General features: G+C 31.7%; 3 protein-coding genes across 6 annotated transcripts; 1 reads left to right on the plus strand and 2 right to left on the minus strand.

Moving 5' to 3' along the window:
• Positions 1 to 3,071: 3,071 nt before the first annotated feature.
• On the plus strand, positions 3,072 to 6,196 carry Fancl (E3 ubiquitin-protein ligase Fancl). The gene is made up of 8 exons (XM_076400272.1): positions 3,072 to 3,285; positions 3,337 to 3,652; positions 3,704 to 3,808; positions 3,863 to 4,030; positions 4,084 to 4,257; positions 4,310 to 4,479; positions 4,532 to 5,378; positions 5,522 to 6,196. The coding sequence occupies exons 1-7, from the start codon at positions 3,187 to 3,189 to the stop codon at positions 4,625 to 4,627; spliced, it is 1,128 nt and encodes a 375-aa protein (XP_076256387.1). The 5' UTR covers positions 3,072 to 3,186; the 3' UTR covers positions 4,628 to 5,378; positions 5,522 to 6,196.
• A 342-nt stretch (positions 6,197 to 6,538) lies between these two features.
• On the minus strand, positions 6,539 to 16,832 carry Sirc (Sid-1-related C). 4 transcript variants are annotated; one of them, XM_076400267.1, is made up of 18 exons: positions 16,447 to 16,831; positions 16,176 to 16,374; positions 15,971 to 16,118; positions 15,786 to 15,918; positions 15,647 to 15,730; positions 15,401 to 15,584; positions 15,231 to 15,344; positions 14,731 to 14,775; positions 12,650 to 12,786; positions 12,497 to 12,595; positions 9,367 to 9,549; positions 9,197 to 9,314; positions 9,018 to 9,140; positions 8,849 to 8,965; positions 8,700 to 8,786; positions 7,114 to 7,265; positions 6,947 to 7,057; positions 6,539 to 6,877 (listed from the first exon to the last, which is right to left on the minus strand). In XM_076400267.1, the coding sequence occupies exons 1-18, from the start codon at positions 16,615 to 16,617 to the stop codon at positions 6,701 to 6,703; spliced, it is 2,382 nt and encodes a 793-aa protein (XP_076256382.1). In that variant the 5' UTR covers positions 16,618 to 16,831; the 3' UTR covers positions 6,539 to 6,700. The 4 variants fall into 4 exon arrangements, 3 of the variants coding, with proteins under 3 accessions (XP_076256382.1, XP_076256384.1, XP_076256383.1); XM_076400269.1 differs by having other exon boundaries at positions 16,725 to 16,796; XM_076400268.1 differs by lacking the exon at positions 14,731 to 14,775 and having other exon boundaries at positions 16,447 to 16,832.
• Positions 16,833 to 17,045: 213 nt separating this feature from the next.
• Gmer (GDP-L-fucose synthase-like protein) lies at positions 17,046 to 18,414 on the minus strand. The gene is made up of 6 exons (XM_076400273.1): positions 18,196 to 18,414; positions 18,029 to 18,143; positions 17,843 to 17,971; positions 17,578 to 17,791; positions 17,397 to 17,525; positions 17,046 to 17,337 (listed from the first exon to the last, which is right to left on the minus strand). The coding sequence occupies exons 1-6, from the start codon at positions 18,327 to 18,329 to the stop codon at positions 17,102 to 17,104; spliced, it is 957 nt and encodes a 318-aa protein (XP_076256388.1). The 5' UTR covers positions 18,330 to 18,414; the 3' UTR covers positions 17,046 to 17,101.
• Between the last annotated feature and the right edge of the window lie 14 nt (positions 18,415 to 18,428).

An 18,428-nucleotide genomic window follows, 5' to 3' on the forward strand; every position in this document is an offset into this window, starting at 1 on the left:
GTGATAAGAGGTTAGATCTAACCAATAAGCTAAATGGCTGTAAAATTAACACTAGCTTTTAGATGTACCATAATGTTAAAATAATGTTTTTATTGTATTTGATAACATTTTTGTTTAATTATTTTTTGAAATCGAGGGAAAACCTCAAATTTCAAAGGCTCGTACATTTTTTTAACATATTTTTTATCTAAAAGAATCAGATATTGGTGTATAATGTTATTGCTGACCTGATGTGACGAAAAATCGGAGGTAGTTCGGTGTAGGAGTTTCGAAGAGTCAATTTGCTTTTTAGACAATAACCATATCATATGAGACGTCACAGAAACGTTGTAGGCAACTTTTCCGTGGTGTAATATGGTTAGAACGTTAAGCTTACACGCGGAGGTTGATGATTCAATCCCCAGCAGGACAGCAGCTTTTTTGTTCTAGTTTGATTGGAACATTTGTCAAGTCACCTAGAATAGGTAGCGGACATCAGGTCCTGAAACGTTCCTTATTTTCAATCATCGTCATTAAAAGAGAGAAATAAAATATTTTGAACAAAAAATTTAACCGACTTCAAAAAATAAATAAGGAACTCACTAAAAAGTCAAAAATAATCAAGCTTTTTAATATAAAAAAAACAGTTTTAAAATAAAATATGTACATAATAATCGTTGTAATAACTAAATAAAAATAAAGAGAAACTTTATTTAACCTCTCTACTAAGGATGCAGAAAAAATATTGATATATCGAAATATCGATATTTTTCTCGGTGGCCAACACCCCTACTATCTACTATATATATTTTATATCCTAAAATATACACAAAATTTAGCTTAATATCTACCTAAACCTATTTATCTATTTCAATTAAAACATTTTTAAAAAGAAACAACAATATCAATCCTTTGTAACATTGACATTTTGCATGGGAAAACAAAATTGTTGTTTTTGTCTCATATTTGCTCACCATATAAACCTTCTCTAAACTTCCACGATTATTTTAAAACCAAAATTAGCCAATTCGGTCCAGCCGTTCTGGAGTTTTAGCGAGACTAACGATAATTATACCATATCTAACACAATAGTAATATAGGGCTGTTTTGGTTTCTTTATTTAATACATCTATTCTTTTTTTTTTTCAGAAAAATATGGTCCGCAGTCACCAGAGACGACAAGCAGCAAGAAGCCGAATTTTTTCGTCTCGGTTTTATCTCTCATATTTTGACTTTTTTTGCGAGAAGAAACCCGTAGAACCGAACTTGTGTGCTTTTTGAATCACGGGTTCAGTTTTAAGGGTATCTTCTTTCGAAAATTTTACAGGGACTGTCGCCCGGGAGGAATAAGTATCTGGATAGCGACAAAGACTCGTTTTTTTTTCAACGACGAATCGTTTTTTAAAGTTACACAAATTATACGCGTACACATCCAAGAAGGCCGAGTTTCTAAAAAAAAAATTTCAATCACAATTGTATAAGGTGAGTCATTTGTTTTCCATAAAGCGGCCATTAATGCACTCTCTTGAATAAGGCAACATTCAATTATAAGTATTTGAAACCCAATAAATGATACACCTTATATTAATATTCTTCGCTGGTATGAACTAATTAAAATGTTCAGTGTCAAGTTTTCAATGTCACTTTTGCGGTAGAACTAAATAATAATCCTCACTGGCGATGTATAAGTTGAAACCAAACATATTCAGCTAACTAAATTTAAAAAATACTAAGTAATTCTCAACCATTTTTTGACTATAAATAAACAAATGAACTAACCACGCTATCCGATTGACATATCAACCGTTCTACTGTCAAATATATTTGAATAACAATTTAACTACGCCACTGGTTTGCTTAATTAAATTAGTAAAATATTAAATAATACAATTACCACGACACTACATTTAACGAATGCTCTAAATTAAGCTACAATGAGAACTTTTGGAATATTTCATTATTTTAAATATTTTACAAACATCACTGTATGGATTAAAACACTAACGTACAGAATAAATAATTTGGGAACTCTATAAATAAACAAATAATCAACTAACTACGCTACTGGATTGACAATTCAACAACTCTACTGTCAGATATGTTTGAGTGTCAGTTGAGGTAGTAGGTTGTATAGTACGTATTACATCTACTATGGAGTTACTGTGCAGCCTGCTAACTTTCCTGATCTCATTCCTGCTCATCGACTTGAACCAACGCTGGAACTTAATCTAGGATTGTTTCACAAACTGTATAATATTAAGTTTAAAATATTGTGATTTGTCAATAAAAAAACAACTGCAATTCGACAGCTTAAAAATACCATTTAAAAACATTCACCCACAATTTTATAACTTTTTGGCAGTTTAATTTTATTTTACGTCACCATATTTTCGCACTTTCATATGCTCTATAGGTATATATCATTGATAAAACATTATTAATAACTTGTTGATTTCAATATAATATGGAATTAGTATTAAAATACCATTTGTAAACAAAAGAAAATGACAGTCTATATGTAAACTAACATTTTCAAACCTACGTCAAAATATTGCGCTATATTGTCATGAAAACAGAAACTGTCCCTTTGTTCCAAATTTATCGCTACAATTTAAAAATTGAAAAAATTTCAAAACTAATTATATTTATTGGAAATCAATTATCTTTTATATATATGTTTATTTTGAAATTGTGTTCTGTTTATATAAATTAAGTTATTATTCTAGTGTTACTTTAGATATGTAAAATAGCGTAGGTGTTTTTATTTCTTTTGTTCGCAGGTTTTCCAGGTGGTTATGGCCGTTTTAACCACCGACTCCCTGAGACCCTAGCTTGTGATGTCGTTTGTACACTCACAAGTTTGTATCTCAGGATTGGGTGTTTAAAAAACGACGATGCTTTTCACCAGCTTTAAAATTCAACCAACCATCGTGTCTACAAGCGTTATTATTGTAATAGATGATTGTTCAAATTCAAAATAAAGAATTAGGCTTTCGCCAAACTAAAGTTAATATTTATATATGTGTAATATTTAATTGTTATCATATATAATTCGAGACGTTTATGACAACATAACCTACTTTTTTTATGTCATATGTGTTGATTTGTTAATGTTTTGTTTGTTTAAATATATGTTTTCTGAGATGATATTTACCAAATAAATTAAATTATTACGAATTAAAAAATGTTTTATTTTTCCAGATTAAAATGGATGAGACATTGAGATTACTTTTAAAATATCCGTTAATAAAAGAAAATAAAAACAACGAAAACACAATATCTTATGAAGGAAAAATATTCGTGGTCGTAAGTATCTGAAGTATAATTTTAAAATAAATTATCTCACAATGGTTTCAGAATACAGATTACAATGTATCAATTGAAAGAAGTGCCTCCAATATACTGCATTTGAAATATCTTAAAACAGTTGACCCAATAATATTGAAAGAATTTAAAGATTTATTTGTTGATGATCCTTTTACTGATATTATAGAATTACTTGATAAAATTTCAAGTCATTTAGCATCGAAACAACCTGTAATTACTAATAAAAATCAGTGTGACATTTACTTGAAAGTTCTGAATGAATATTCAGAGTTTACTAAGTTTTTCTTGAATTTACACACATGCTCTCTAAAAGAGGATTTAAGTGAAATATTTGCTTCTGTGTTGGGTAAAGAAATTATTGAAAAGTTTTAATTATTTACATACTAATCTTTTTCAGATGAAAAATCAAGGGAACATAAAGTTATTATCTTTGTTGATTTTTCTGGTCAATCAAAAAATCTATTTGTGTTAAAAGAATTTGACTTACCAAAAGAAAGTCAAAGTAAGCTCTGTTTATATATTTCTTAAGAATGTTCATAATTTATATATTTTTAAGCAAAATTTAAAGCATCAGACAGTTTAACTGCCTTGTTTGATGAATTCTTAGCACAGCTGGAGATTCTTCAACCCTATTTTGATATTCTGGATGAGTTTGACCATTACTGTACAATTTTAGATCCAGAGAAACCAAATCGGAAAGATTCTTATAGAAGAATATGGCTTGGTAAAATAATCTATGGTAATAGTTTATAATAACCCCAAACTTTTCTTATTCAGGTGATAATGCCTCATGCATCATTACTGTTAGTCCTTATAGTATATTTCGGATGCCTGATATCCGTTTTTTGGGTCCAGATAGACTAGTGAACCCATTCATTCAAAGCTTAAACGACAACATTTCTGAATGGAACTGTGAAAATGGTATATACCAAGGAATTTTAAAACTATTAGGTGTGTCTTTATTTAAGAATAGAATAAATTTTCATTTTTGTTTATATTTTAGGAATAGATGATTTTCCAAAACGACCATATGATGTTAAACCTATAGATGTTCTCGTTGAACATGGAGAATGCATTATATGTTTCAGTCTTCGACTCAACGATAAATTGCCAGAAATTATATGCACCAATCAGAGTTGTGAGAAACCCTACCATAATCAGTGCCTTTATGATGTGAGTTTTAAAATAAATGAACAACTATTTTTCTGAGTGAAATTGTTCACAGTGGTTAATCGCCCTAAATGCCAAAAGAGTATTCAACAACATAACAGGAAACTGTCCGAACTGCGAGAAGACCATAAGCTGTCCAGTATTAGAATAAGAAATTGTTACTCAAAGTGTTAATTGTTATATTTATTACTTTAGTTGTTCAGAAATAAAAGTATGAAATTTTTAATCAATCAAAACAAATTGTAAATAGAAGGAACAATGTTTGGTGTATGCGGTTGTTTACATTTAATTTTTTTGAGCTTTTTAAACATGTAATCGAATATAACAAATTGCGCTTGTTCGGAACATTGTCTTTGATGGATATCCAGTCTTTTTTTCCTGCAATGAGATTAATCTGCTGAACCGTTAAATATGTGTGGATGTTTGAGTTTCGAGCTATTCTGAACTGATCTTGAGATAACCCAGATATTTAGTACCTTCTAAATACGATCACCAGCTTATTAGGCTTCTCATACCAGTCAAGTGCTTGTATAAAATATTAATCCGATGCCTAGTCCTATATGGTGACAATTTCAAGTTCCTTATACCAGCCCAGGTGAAACGCCTTCAAATATTCCATTCTTTCTAAATCTACCGGGAAATTGAAGTAGTAGTATTGAATTCCTACTAGTTCAGAATTGACTTTTCTCACCAATCACGGTATTCTGAGAATAAGCTCATTCGGAAGCTTGGTAAACTTGGCTAAGAGCTAAAAACGATTTCGAATGACAAAACTGTCGTTAATACCACAGCTCGCTCATTTTTCATCATATATTTGGCCATAGATTTTAAGAAAAGAACGATTTAGATTCTTTACAGATACGATAAAGAGAACAGACTGATATTGACCTATAATTTTAACCGTAGTTTCTCAAATAATATATAGAATAAGAGATTTATAATTTAATTAATTACTAGATATTTTTACAGAAAAAAAAGTAATACGACAGTATATAGCGATATTTTCTGATAAAATGACTTGATTATTCTGATATCGGTTACCCAGCACTGCGGCACGAAAAAATTGTGAAATATAACTAACTGCTTTTTAAGCTGATTGAATTATTTTTGATCCTTCAAATACTTACCTTTCAATAACGTTCAGTATACGAAATTATTTTTTATCCGTTAATTTTAGCAAAACCTCACAAAACGCTTTATATTCTATTCAATTTATTTCTATCCCCATTGTTCCGTAAGTAAGATTTAATTGGAATCACAATTCCGTCTATCCCATAACGATCATTAACATGATAATGGTTGCCATGGCAACGTAGTGACATAATTTTTCAACCTGAAACGTTTACAATTTACCGTTTTCGTTGGAATTTCGAATTTAAAATCATTTTTCTGTTCCATAAAAATTCCAAATCAATCCATCATTTTCGAATTTTGCTGGCAAAAATATTCGAACATACGCGCTTGAAAGCGCGCAAATTACAGCTCCAAAATTGTATTTAAAAACATAGGTATCCATGCAAAATGTTTTCATTAGGCTAATTTCCATTCAAGTTGTCATTGTCTACTCCTTAAACACATATATCAGAAAATAAAAAATAAGAAACCAATTATTAGAAGAGGTGACAACTTCATATATTTATGAATTACGGTATCTGGAAATGAAGATAGACAAGATACATTTATATAAAGAATAAGAATATATAAAAGTAAAAAAGAAAAAGCCATACTAGAACTAAGTGCCAGAAATTGAGTACATAATAAAAATAAACTAAGGAAAAGAAATAGAGGTAAATATAATATAAAAAATAGATATATTAAAAAAAACAGTGAACATATCTAAGGCATGTTAATTAAAAGTTTATATATTCTCCATTTTAGTTGGAACTTGAGAATAAAAAGTAAACAGAAACATTTTTCTGTTAAAATGCAATGTTGTGTAAAAATTACGTCAAATTTTGTACATTATTAATTATTAAGCTAAAAAAATAAAAACGACTGAATGAAGGAATTTACAATAAAACTAGTTCGTTATTTTTTGTTTTCTTTTATTAATTAATCATACTATATATATATATATATATATATATATATATATATATATATATATATATATATATATATATATATATATATAACAAAATATATGACTGAAGGTAATTATAATAAAGAAGTATATAAAATATATCGATGGAAGATCAACTCCCTTCCTCTGAACACAAGCACGTTAAAATACAGGTATGCATGTATGATGCTTGTGAGAGAGATCGTCGTCCAAAGTCAACAATACCATAAACATAAAGAACATACCGATGGCACTGAGAAAGTGCCATATGTCATGAAAATCGTAAAAATGTAACAGCTTACATTCCATATTAAAAACGCGAGATTGTGCAGGTGTTTTCTGAAAGAATGAAGGGATACTTTAGGATAATCTATTTTCAGGGTAAGATCCGGAGTTCCTTCTACTTACCGACCACGAGGTGGCTTTGTGCAAGAAAAAGTACATGGCTGACACGGCGCATAATAAGGAAATCACTAAAAATATCCAAGTCAAGAACTTAACTCGCTCTTTGTGAATATACTGAAAAATAATTACAATAATTACCGCATCGATTTTTGGTACAATGAAATACGTACCTTCATTATAATGTAGAAAAGGAAGTAGAACATCGTATTCGACATGAAGATCAGCAATAAGAAAACACCGAAATTCTTTGGGTGGTAATACAAGGCGTAGCCGGCCAAAATCCAATTGAAAACATTACCGAGAGTAATCATGATGAAACGAGCTAAAAATAAATAGCATTTTCAAGATCCTATATGTTCACCCTTGTACTTTTGGTCTATAAATTAATTTTAAGTTTTTAAAAGTTAATTTTTTTTTATTTGATGTTTCATTGTGAAAAATCCGTACAATGTATTTTACTCAAAGTCCCTTTTTCCCATCTTCCAGGTAATGCCGAAACTGAGGCCTATTTTGAAGCAAAGGTCAAATCATACTACAAAAATGGTATCGAACAGTTTGAGGGCCGCTATAATCAGTGTATTACCCTTAAAGGGAATTATGTTGAATAACCAATTTTACCGAAAAAATGTGTTTTGCTATGGTAGACCGTGGACTTTTCAATTGACTTGTTATAATAAGGACAATATCTTGAACCCAAATATTCGTGAATGATATGATATACACGTTCAGTTGATATCTTTAAAATGTCTGCTATTTCATTCAATTTCAATTTATGGTCATTCAAAATCATTTTGTGGATTTTTATATAATATTTTCGTCAGTTTTAGGCGTCCACTGCGTTGGCCGTCTTCGGTGCTCATTTTACCACCTCTAACCTTAGCATACCAATCCTTGATGGTTGATTTTCCTGCAACAGTGTCCGGAAACTCGGCATAGAGCCAAGTTTTTACTTCAACTATTTTTTCCCTTCAAAATGCAATATTTTATCAACACGCCAAATTCCTTTCTATCCATTTTTTTCACAATAACAAAAGTTGCTTCACTCAAAATGCTCTAATTCACAAACTAATGATCCAACAGCTGTCAAATTTATACAGTCACCTTTTGAGGATGAACTTAACCCTCGGTGTGGCTTTGTATAGCCGTACAACCAGTCACCTCTTTCCTTGAATAAATAAATGTTTTAAACTAAATTAATAGTTTTTGTTTTCTAAACCCTTTCCCATAATATAACTTGTACTAAGTTGTGACTAGAAATAAATTGTAGATGACAACAGGAAAAAGGAAAACTAGGTTAGATGAAGTAAATAATGATTAGTTGTAGATAAAATAAGAAAAAAGTCAACGATAGCAACGCAAGGAGAATATGTAACAAAAAAATAATAAAAATTGGACAAAAACTGCAAAAGATCCAGTCCAAAGGAGTTAGAAGGCCTAAATAAACAATTTATTCATTTAGTCAACCACGCTACTTTAAATAAATATTCTTAAATAAACTTTTCGAGCAAATATTTTATGGATATCTTAAGATTTGAAAAACATCAAGTAGCCTTAGATGACAGCGCTCAAAATTATGTCTATAAACATACCGCAACAATCTATTAGGACTAGGAATTAAAATAGTAGTGGTCTACACCGTCGAATTTCAATCACGAGCTGATTCGGCAGTTGACAGATTTAAGGAATGATGTACTACAAGATGCAACATTTTCAATGACAAATTGTTGGAAAAACGTAAAAATATATAAAAACTTACTTCTATAACATGGTTTAAGTACATTGAGTGGCCCAGACCAAAAATCAGATCTTACTATATGACCAAATCTCTGCAAGGACGCCACATCTACGGAAAACGAAAACGTTGATACTAATTCCGCTGAAACCCCACAGTCTCTTGTCACTTACCTAAGTTCCAACAACCCATATAATACATTTTTATGCTCAAGTAAAAAATCGTTATTATATGAAGGATGATGAAGAATATCCAGAAACCCTCGGTATTTTCCAGGATTCCGATTATACCTAGAAAGGTGGAATTTACTAACGATTATACTCATTAATTTCGACAAATTACATAATAAGATAGCTACGGCTAAAAATCCGAATGTAGTATAAGCACTGGCATTGATGTCCGGATGACGGTTCTGATATAGTTTCACCATACAGAGCACTGCCATGACGTACATGAAACTGGTATCTAAAAGAAAATAATTAAATCAACACTAAATTTAATCAAATTAATAGCAATTTTACCAAATTGGAAATTCAACTGGCTGGGACATACGTGGTAACTACCACTCAATATACCCTCCATGATTAAAGCCACGCCCATGGCATAAAACAAACCGTAATGTTGTGGAATGCCATATTGCTGTAACAGAAGCTGTTGAACTATCATCTCTCATAGCGCGAACGCAACTTACCCTATCAAAATCCTTATCCTGGTGCGACATTTCTCGATGTTTCGTGATAATTAGAAACAAAATACCGAACAGGATGTAACCGACGTTGGAAAATACGTGATTAAAATCGCTTATAAGCCCCAGGGGGTGGGCGCATAAGAAATTGTAATAACACAAGTCTTGTTCGCCAGTCTCATTGAGTACCTGGAATAATCAAGAATTTTTAAATAATTGTTGTTTATAAAGAAAAACTAATTCAATACAAATATCTTTAGAACTATTTTACGTTTCTCTTAATGAGTTTGACTATTATTCCCTTTTGACATGGATGATTCCTCTTATTTTGATTTGTTGTAGATGAAGGTAGTACATGCACTTTTCAGTGCTATCACATTATACCACTGAAAACTATTATTCATCTCAATAAAAAAAAACATTCTCAACAACTCAAATTGTCTTGGATATACCTAAAAATGTCTACATTTTCAAGTCCACAGTTTTGTAATATATTCATGAGAGTGCTTATGGCATTTTTGCAGTCCTTAAACAGTCATGGGGAGAGGAGTTTAGACCACTCTAGATTGCCCTTAGTATCACCGTCGATGAACTAGGACAAGCAGGAGAATGTATAAAGGGACCAATCTGCTTTTGAGAAGGCAAAGTATCTTGGATTAATGAAGCTGACAGTGAGGAAGGGACACTGGTGCAATTGTATAAGAATGGGAAAATGACCACTGCCATAGGTATATAGAAAGTAAGATCAATGTTAGAAAATAAATTATGAAAGTTTTGAATTAGCAACAATAGTTAAATACTAAATACAAATAATCTGGTTGAAATTCGCTTTCTGAGCATTGATGTATTAAGAATATTAAAATGTTAAGTTGGGTCTGAAATAAATTAATTACATTATAGTGCTGATCTAAAAATGGTTAACTTTTTACTTGGTCAGTACTCAGTTATCCTTGTTGGTAAGACTAAGGTAATCAATGAGAACCAATATGAGGACAGGATAGACAAGGATGACAATGAGGACCTGAACAACCAAAATCTGTTTATATGGTAAATTGGGGGGGCTGAATCCAAATCAGAATATTTATTTTGAGAGACATTGGAGCTCCAATATTATGGTAATGTTGTAATCTTGTCATCCAATAATTTGTGGTTACCAAAGGAAGTTGTGGACAACATTTAGAAACGATGCCCATGCTGCTCCTTCATCCGGCGTTGGGCTTTTTGTTAACTTTGTATCAGTCATTAGTTTTCGAATATCAGATCCAATAAATATCGACTATCGACCTCGACACTGACGATACGTCTTCTAGCAGGATTCCAATCTCCATCAAATACTTATTTTACAAGATGTTAATTCGGTCCGTCCAATTTTATGACACCCAACCAGGTGAAACGGCTTCAAGTTTTCCAAAACAAGCTCCTCAGGAGAATCTTAAACGATCCATGGCTTGTCAGAAATAATCAAATTCAATCAAAATCAAAAAAGAAATAAACACACAATAAACTGACACTCCAGAAATCAAGCATTTCATATCCCAATCCTTCCACCAACAACAATTCAGCTCAAGTTCTTCTGAAAACGCGCTTGCACTGCGTCACCGCTAACCTCCTTTTCCAGGCTAAAACGAGCTCATCCGTCGCTGCAATCGTAACTTTTGCCCCTATACGATAACATCCAGTGGTGTGCTCACTCAAGTTCGCGAATCTATAGTTAATTCACTATCTATTTTTTTCACCGGGTCCTCGTGCCCAATAACGGCTTCCCGGTTAGCGGGTACCATATCCCCAAATTTAATGCAGTAGCAGCAGCGACCCACAGGGGTTAGCTGTAAAGCTTACATGTTTTTAAATTATTTAATTATTGCATTGTTACTAGTAGTTTCCGACTAACCTAGAATTTGTTTTTATGATAACTTGAATCCGGGTATATATATATACATATACCCATCGACCCTATCTCAATCTCTGGTGAAATAATGTTTACACATGTTATACATGTCCACATAGATTTCACTATTTGATTATATAATAGCAAGTTATTATGTGCTGATAATTGTGATTTTCTTCCAATTAACCAATACATTGTCTTCTTCACTATTGTCTCCGACTGTTATAATCGCTGTATCATCAGAAAATGTAGCCATCATATTATTCTCCATTTGTGGTATATGACAAATGTAGAGTAGATAATGCATTGGCTCCAGTACATTTCCTTGTGGCACACCTGATTTAGCTTCTTTTATTGTAGAGTAAGCTTCTTGTTTAACTCTAAATATTCTGGTTGTAACATACGATTTTAGTAGTTCAGTGTGTTGTTTTGGTAACATTTTCTGTAGTTTATTTGTAATCGCAGTATCATCAGCAAATGTAGCCATCGTAATATTCTCCATTTGTGGTATATCACAAGTGTAGAGTAGATAAAGCATTGGCCCCAGTACACTTCCTTGTGGTACACCTGATTTAACTTCTTTTATTGTAGAGTAAGCTTCTTGTTTAACTCTAAATATTCCGGTTGTAATATACGATTTTATTAGTTCGGTATGTTGTTTTGGTAACATTTTCTGTAGTTTATGAACAAGGCCTTCATGCCAAACCTTATCGAAAGCTTGTGCTACATCTAAGAATATAGCCGAGCATTCGTAGTCTCGGTTTAGATGATACGTCAGAATATTTATACTGTGCTTTTTTTCATTTATACCGACGACATTCAACGAGTACGAGTAGCAATCATCCACATGACTTTTCTGTTATCTCCATATTAACACAGAAAATATAAAGTACAGTTTTATCCTGCACTTGTTACAAAATAAGTTCAGTACAAACAAAAACAAAACACTTTGAATCGCCTTTGCAATGTTGTCTCTACCATTGCACAGGTTCCCAAGCACAAAATCAAGCTCCAAATGATGTTTAATGCAACGTCGTCAGTGATAGCCGCTATAAGAGCGCAGCGCTGCCAATATGTACAAAATGGGGAACTAGAACCAATCTTGACACACGGACTGAAAACGTCAAACGAGTTCATCAAATAACGTTAGTGATCGTTCTCATCTGTTCTGGTCGAAAAGCTGACCCGAATTTATAAACTTGTGTAAAAAACAGTACATAAAGTAATAAATAAAGAGGCATAACATACCCGTTGATAAGTCACCACCAACTGAATAACCGGCAATGCATAAAATAGAGCCACGGTAAGCACATTATATAAATACAGATAGCTCTTCTTAACTAAAACCTAAATATTACCGTTAAAAAAATACCATCGCAAAACCGATCACCAATACAATACCTTCGGAGGCTTCCTAGCTAGATCTATGAGGAAAGGTTGACTCCTACACCGTCTCGTGGTCGAGTCGGTCTGTATCTCGATCACGTGATCGTAATCAGTTTCATCTATTGACTCGTTTTCTATGATCGAAGATATACCTAAAATAACATAATATTAGAACTCACAAGAGATTTTGCTAAAATTACTGGCAGGTTTTATTTTATGGCCAATCCCTCCAATCAGATTATATCCTACCCTACAGATGGCATTCTATATATCGTATTCCTTTTAGGTGTACTTAGGTCCTCGTGAGTATAGGATTTTTTTAACATCCTACAAAGAGATTTAAAAAATCTGCAGACTCGCAAAGTTGCTCGCTTTTTTGTGACGAATGGGAATTATCCGTCTGAAGTTTTTAAAGAGATCAAATCAGTTTATCGAGTTATGAATCGTATGAGCGTCTAAGCGACATAGCGTACTTAAAAATCATCATAATGGTGTGAGGATGACCATCACCACCCGACCTGGCTTCTGGTTATTAGTGAAATAAAATAAAGGAGTTGTAACAATCTGACGAAGGGGAAGTCGAAGAAGACCGAAGAGGGTAGATTCCTTGATCCACTAAATTTTTGAAACCTACAAATATACTTGATGAGCGTTAATGATTTTATATGAGCGTTAAAAAATGGCAATTCATCTTGTAAACAGGGATAACATCCGTTAATTAGTGGTGTAACGAATATAGAATAATAAATATAATATAATTCCGTTAAAATGTGTATATTATGATCAGACCATCGTTATTAAACTACTCTATATTATATACAAATGTTAATTATCAAATTGTAGTTGATTGTAGTTACCATTGGTATTTTTGAAATAAAGAAAATTATTAGGTGCTTACATGTGTTTCGATCAGCGACATCTATAGGTGTAAATGACAAGTATTAATGTAAAAAACTTAACCTAACTATTAAATTTGATAGTTGTGATACAGAAAAGAACATCTTTACATTTAATATTATTGAGTTATTCAACCTTGTTAAGAAATTTCAGGCAACTTAGTAGTAGAAATGTGGATATACTGCGAAATCCTTAGCGTATAAAATCACGGGTTTGTTCAAGAAAGCCATCCATATCGAGATTCAAGCGGCCGAGGTCTCCATCGCCATCAAGCCTTGGTAGGTTGGCCTTGATGGAATCATCAAGGTGTAATATATTACAGGCTGATAAAACCAAACGAATCTGTTATTGCAGGTGTCTACCGACGCCAATTGAATAAACTAATCGACATTTTGTTACAAAATAGCCCAAAAACAGAGAGTAAAAGGCACACAGTTTATCTTTTACATGTCGCACGTTGCGAAAGTTATGTCTGAGATAATATTACAATTTAGGACCATAGGAGGTTCCGCCACAACCAGAGTACTCGGTAGACATAGCACCTTCCGATTATTATTTGTTCAGATTTAGACACCATCGCTTCGCTGTTTATTCTTAATATAGTCCTATTATGTGAAAAAATGTACAGAACACATGCTAGCACCTAATAAATAGTAAATGCGATCAACTTGTCCCATACCAATAAAATAAAAGATCCTACACTATAAAAATTGTTAATCGTGATTAAATCTGAATACGAAATCCTGGGGTTAAAAATGAAAAATGCATGCATCATTTTATTAACCGTGTCAAAAAGTAATCCGCTCTGGTTGAGAATGGTTCAAAGACTTAGCAAAAAATGTGTGGAGAATGAGAGCCTTTATAACAACCAATTATATAACCCAGATATTCTGAAATCATCCAAACGCCCTTCAAACAATTACCATTCCCAACCTTGTCCTGTATACTTCTACATAAAAGTTGCAATAAAAAACTAGATGTAAATTATGGGACATCTAATCTCTAAACTTTTTATCTAATCTAACGTGGAATGTTATTACTTTCAGAACGTTGGCAAAAAGTTGTTCATTCAAATGACAATTACATCGCTGAATTAAAGTGTGTTTTTTTTACACGGATTACTTTTTCACGCATTTAATATTTATCTAATCCAATATGTAATATTAAAACTCATGATTATTCAAGGAGGCTTTATCTACCTGCGTTGAGGTTATTTGAAACATCTGGGGTCACTGTGGCTACTCCTATATTAAAACGCATTTCAATGTATTTATTCCTTAGAAACAATAATCATGTATTTAACCCCGGAATACTACAACATATCTAGCAACTTCGGCTCATTTCGTTTGAGGAGTTTCTTGTTTTAAGATATTAATCCTAATTAACGTCATTGACGTCACTGAGACATATGCTTTTTTTTCATCTTAATATATGCAAAAAGCAGAACACATTTTATCAGATTACGAGCATAAATTTCAAAAATACCTATTTTAGAAGAAACCTTTAAAATTGATACTGCAGAATAGTTAATCTTAAAATAAAAGGTAAATGAATCCTACATTTTTACTGTTTAAACAAATTCAGACCGTATTTTCCACCATACTACATAATATATATAAAAGTTTTTTTATCTCTGATGAAAAGCCGATAATGGTAATGTAAAAACATTGTAATACTCCAGGGTTGAAATGGGACTTACTGGTATTGACGGAAGCAGCAGGATTGTCCTGTTCAGCATATTGCATCTCCCGCGGGACATAATAACGTCTTGAGCAGAAGAAAAAAGCCAGTCCGAAAGTAATGTAAAAGGCTCCTAATTAAAAGATTTAAAAAAATCCTTGTTCCAATAAGAAAGTAACAATATTTTACCTATTGCCGAAAGAGTTAAAATAACTGCATAAATATAGTCATTATACGTGATACTAGGTTTTATGGTTAATAATATTTTTTTCTCCCTATTTTGTGAAAGAAAGAATTGCATGCTTTTGGTACATTCGTAATCATCTGGTTTTACGACGAAAACAATATAAAATCCATAAGGAAACTTATATTTCTGTTCAAAGAAAAAATAAACAATAAAGATATATTTCGCAAAAAAAAATTAAAAAAACTTACCGGAATCGTCATTCCAGCTTTTAAGGAAAAGGTTTCATAAAATCCTCTAAAGGTGATATCTTGATTAAGATCGAATACTGGACACTACCAAATTGTCAATGATATATTCATTGTTACAAATGGAAAATATTTTACTTACGCTAACATTCTGTATACTAACTATTGCACATGCCTCATTGCTGGACACTGCCTCCAAAATAACAGTATCAAAATTAGAATTTCCAGTGTTAGTTGATGCATTATCATTAGAGGAAAAGTTATAAAAGAAGTATCTAAGAAACATTGTATTTAAAACTTAAAATCTTATTAATTTTTACTACTTACTGTGGTTTATTGGGACTAATTGTAACATTGTAATCTATAGAATGTTCCAGGTGAAAAAATTCAGGAAAATCAACCAATACATTGAAATGAATATTCTGTTCTGAAGACGATGATATGCTGACAATTGGATTTTCATGTTTTACTTCCTCTGAAATAACGATACAGTCTTATTAATAAATCAGAAAAAGACCAAAAATATACTTGCCATTAAGTTTCTTATGCTTTAATATATCATAACACAAGGTTCTAGAAGTATTCATATAATGTTGTTCCCCATTTTCAGATTCAACAACAAGAGGCAATTTCCAAGATAATAGTTCTTTCGGCTGTCTTGAAACTACCATTAAAGGATCTTTATTTGTAGCATTCTTACTTGTTATTGATACCCTGGGAGGGCCTGGGATCTGCGTTGTTTCCAAAAAATTAAATAAAAATAGATATTACCTGAGCTTATATAATGTAAAATACACACTAACTTGCTTTACATTATTTGTTCCATACACCAAAATAAACTCAATACTATTGTTCACAACATTCTCATAATTTGTTAAAAAGTTTAGATTTATTATTACAGATTTATTTAAACCCGATGTTAAAGATCTACGGATTATACAAAAATAAACAAAAATCGTAAAGTAATAATGCATTATGGCTTATTTTATTTCATAATAAAAATGCAGTTAAACGCATTTAAACGAATTGCCCTCTACTCAAAAGTAAATATATAAATAAATAAAGTAAATTGAGTCACGACCTAACATTGGTAAATCACAACACTGACAAGAGATAGAAAAGTTGGGTTAAGGAGGAAGATAACACAAGTACTATGACAAGTACTTTATTACCGCAACTTCGAGAACTAATCATGAAATATAATATTGTAATTTTATAAATCCATGAATATTGATAAATAAACCAAAATCGTTTGTTTCTTTGTTATCATATATAAATACGTCATATTTATCATAGCAATGTTGTTAATATCTATTGCTTTTACCTACTTATTTATTTTTATCTAAGAATTAAATTTTAAAAATTTACTAAAGATAATTATTTTCATGTAATCTTTAAAAAATATTTTAAAACAACTTTATTATTTATATAACTATAATAACAATATTATAACAATAATCAATTTCTTGCAATGGTATGATTTTCTTTATACCAATCAACGCTTTCCTGGATGGCCTGTGAAAACGGCGTAAACTGAAAATCAGGTAGGTAGCGTCGTAATTTTGAATTGCTGGCTGTTTTTTTATATTGACCATCAGCTTTACTTGAATCAAAGATGATTTGACCTTTAAATCCAAAAGCCTTGGCTAATTCCTCTGCCAATTGTTTTATGGAAACCTCAGATTCTTCATCGACTGTTTAAATAATCGAAATGTTATTGTTCTGTTGTTGGTAATATTTAATATATTCTTACCCGATAAGATAATTGGATCAACCTCATTGTAATCTCTTAATACCCACACAATAAGTTTTGCCAAATCAAACGAATAAATAAATTGCCTTAAAGGTTTCCCAGTTCCCATTACAGTGAATGTTTCTCCATCTGTTAAATAAATTTGTATTTTCTCATTATGCTCTCATTTTAAAATACATACTTTGCTGCATTACATCAAATAACTTTTTAATGAGCCCTGGTATCACATGACTTGAATCTGGATTGTAATTATCATGAGGGCCAAAAACATTGCAAGGAATGACTGAAGTGAAAATGCAACCGTGCTGATCACAGTAGGCTTGATTCATAACATCAATCATTCGTTTAGCATAACTGTATCCAAAATTGGAGGAATGTGGAGGACCATTATGAACCTCAAATGTGAAAATAATTATTTTGCATTAATTTCTTTAATTCGTTTTTACCATTGTTTCATCGATGGGATAGGCAGTCTTATCAGGAAAAATACAGGTTGACAAACATGAAACAACTTTCTTTACACCTGTTTCAAAGCTCACTTGTAATACATTATCATTCATATGCAAGTTTTTTCTCTAAAGAAATCAGAATAATTACGAAAAAACACAATACGTATATGGACGAAGTCTTACTAAGAAATCTAGATTATGGGACATATTATGAAACAGTCCACCAACCATAGCGGCCAAATGAATTACATGTGTGGGTTTATGTTTCTCAAATATAGATTTTGTTGCCTCATAATCGCTGTAAGTTTCGACAAATCAGTATTTTATTATTTATTTTTTTTAATACTTACCAAAGATCCGCATCTTTGCTTGAGAGAAATATCCACTTTTCATCTTGTTGTTCCTCTGATTGCACAACGGTCTGAATAGCTTTACCAACCAATCCAGATCCCCCAGTTACTAATATCGTTTTATTCTCAGGCATTATATTTCTGAACTATATCAAATTTAAAGTTTTAGATGCTACACGTCAATAACAAATATACATTTGAGGTTAAGTGTTAACGTTTACACACATTTTCAA

Source organism: Rhynchophorus ferrugineus, unplaced genomic scaffold (genome assembly GCF_030347505.1).
Source record: "Rhynchophorus ferrugineus isolate W39M unplaced genomic scaffold, kcgeb_rfMv2 rfM3, whole genome shotgun sequence".
NCBI classification, from domain to species: domain Eukaryota; kingdom Metazoa; phylum Arthropoda; class Insecta; order Coleoptera; family Curculionidae; genus Rhynchophorus; species Rhynchophorus ferrugineus.

Excerpts from the sequence above, each read along its gene's own strand:
- Fancl (XM_076400272.1), top strand. The coding sequence starts at position 3,187 with ATGGATGAGACATTGAGATTACTTTTAAAATATCCGTTAATAAAAGAA. Across the intron at positions 3,653-3,703 it reads AATATTTGCTTCTGTGTTGG|ATGAAAAATCAAGGGAACAT; the intron begins GTAAAGAAATTA and ends AATCTTTTTCAG. Across the intron at positions 4,031-4,083 it reads TTATAGAAGAATATGGCTTG|GTGATAATGCCTCATGCATC; the intron begins GTAAAATAATCT and ends TTTCTTATTCAG.
- Sirc (XM_076400267.1), bottom strand. The coding sequence starts at position 16,617 with ATGCATTATTACTTTACGATTTTTGTTTATTTTTGTATAATCCGTAGA. Across the intron at positions 12,596-12,649 it reads TAGCTAGGAAGCCTCCGAAG|GTTTTAGTTAAGAAGAGCTA; the intron begins GTATTGTATTGG and ends GGTAATATTTAG. Across the intron at positions 9,141-9,196 it reads CCAGTTGAATTTCCAATTTG|ATACCAGTTTCATGTACGTC; the intron begins GTAAAATTGCTA and ends ATTTTCTTTTAG.
- Gmer (XM_076400273.1), bottom strand. The coding sequence starts at position 18,329 with ATGCCTGAGAATAAAACGATATTAGTAACTGGGGGATCTGGATTGGTT. Across the intron at positions 18,144-18,195 it reads AGCAAAGATGCGGATCTTTG|CGATTATGAGGCAACAAAAT; the intron begins GTAAGTATTAAA and ends CGAAACTTACAG. Across the intron at positions 17,338-17,396 it reads TGATCCAATTATCTTATCGG|TCGATGAAGAATCTGAGGTT; the intron begins GTAAGAATATAT and ends TTATTTAAACAG.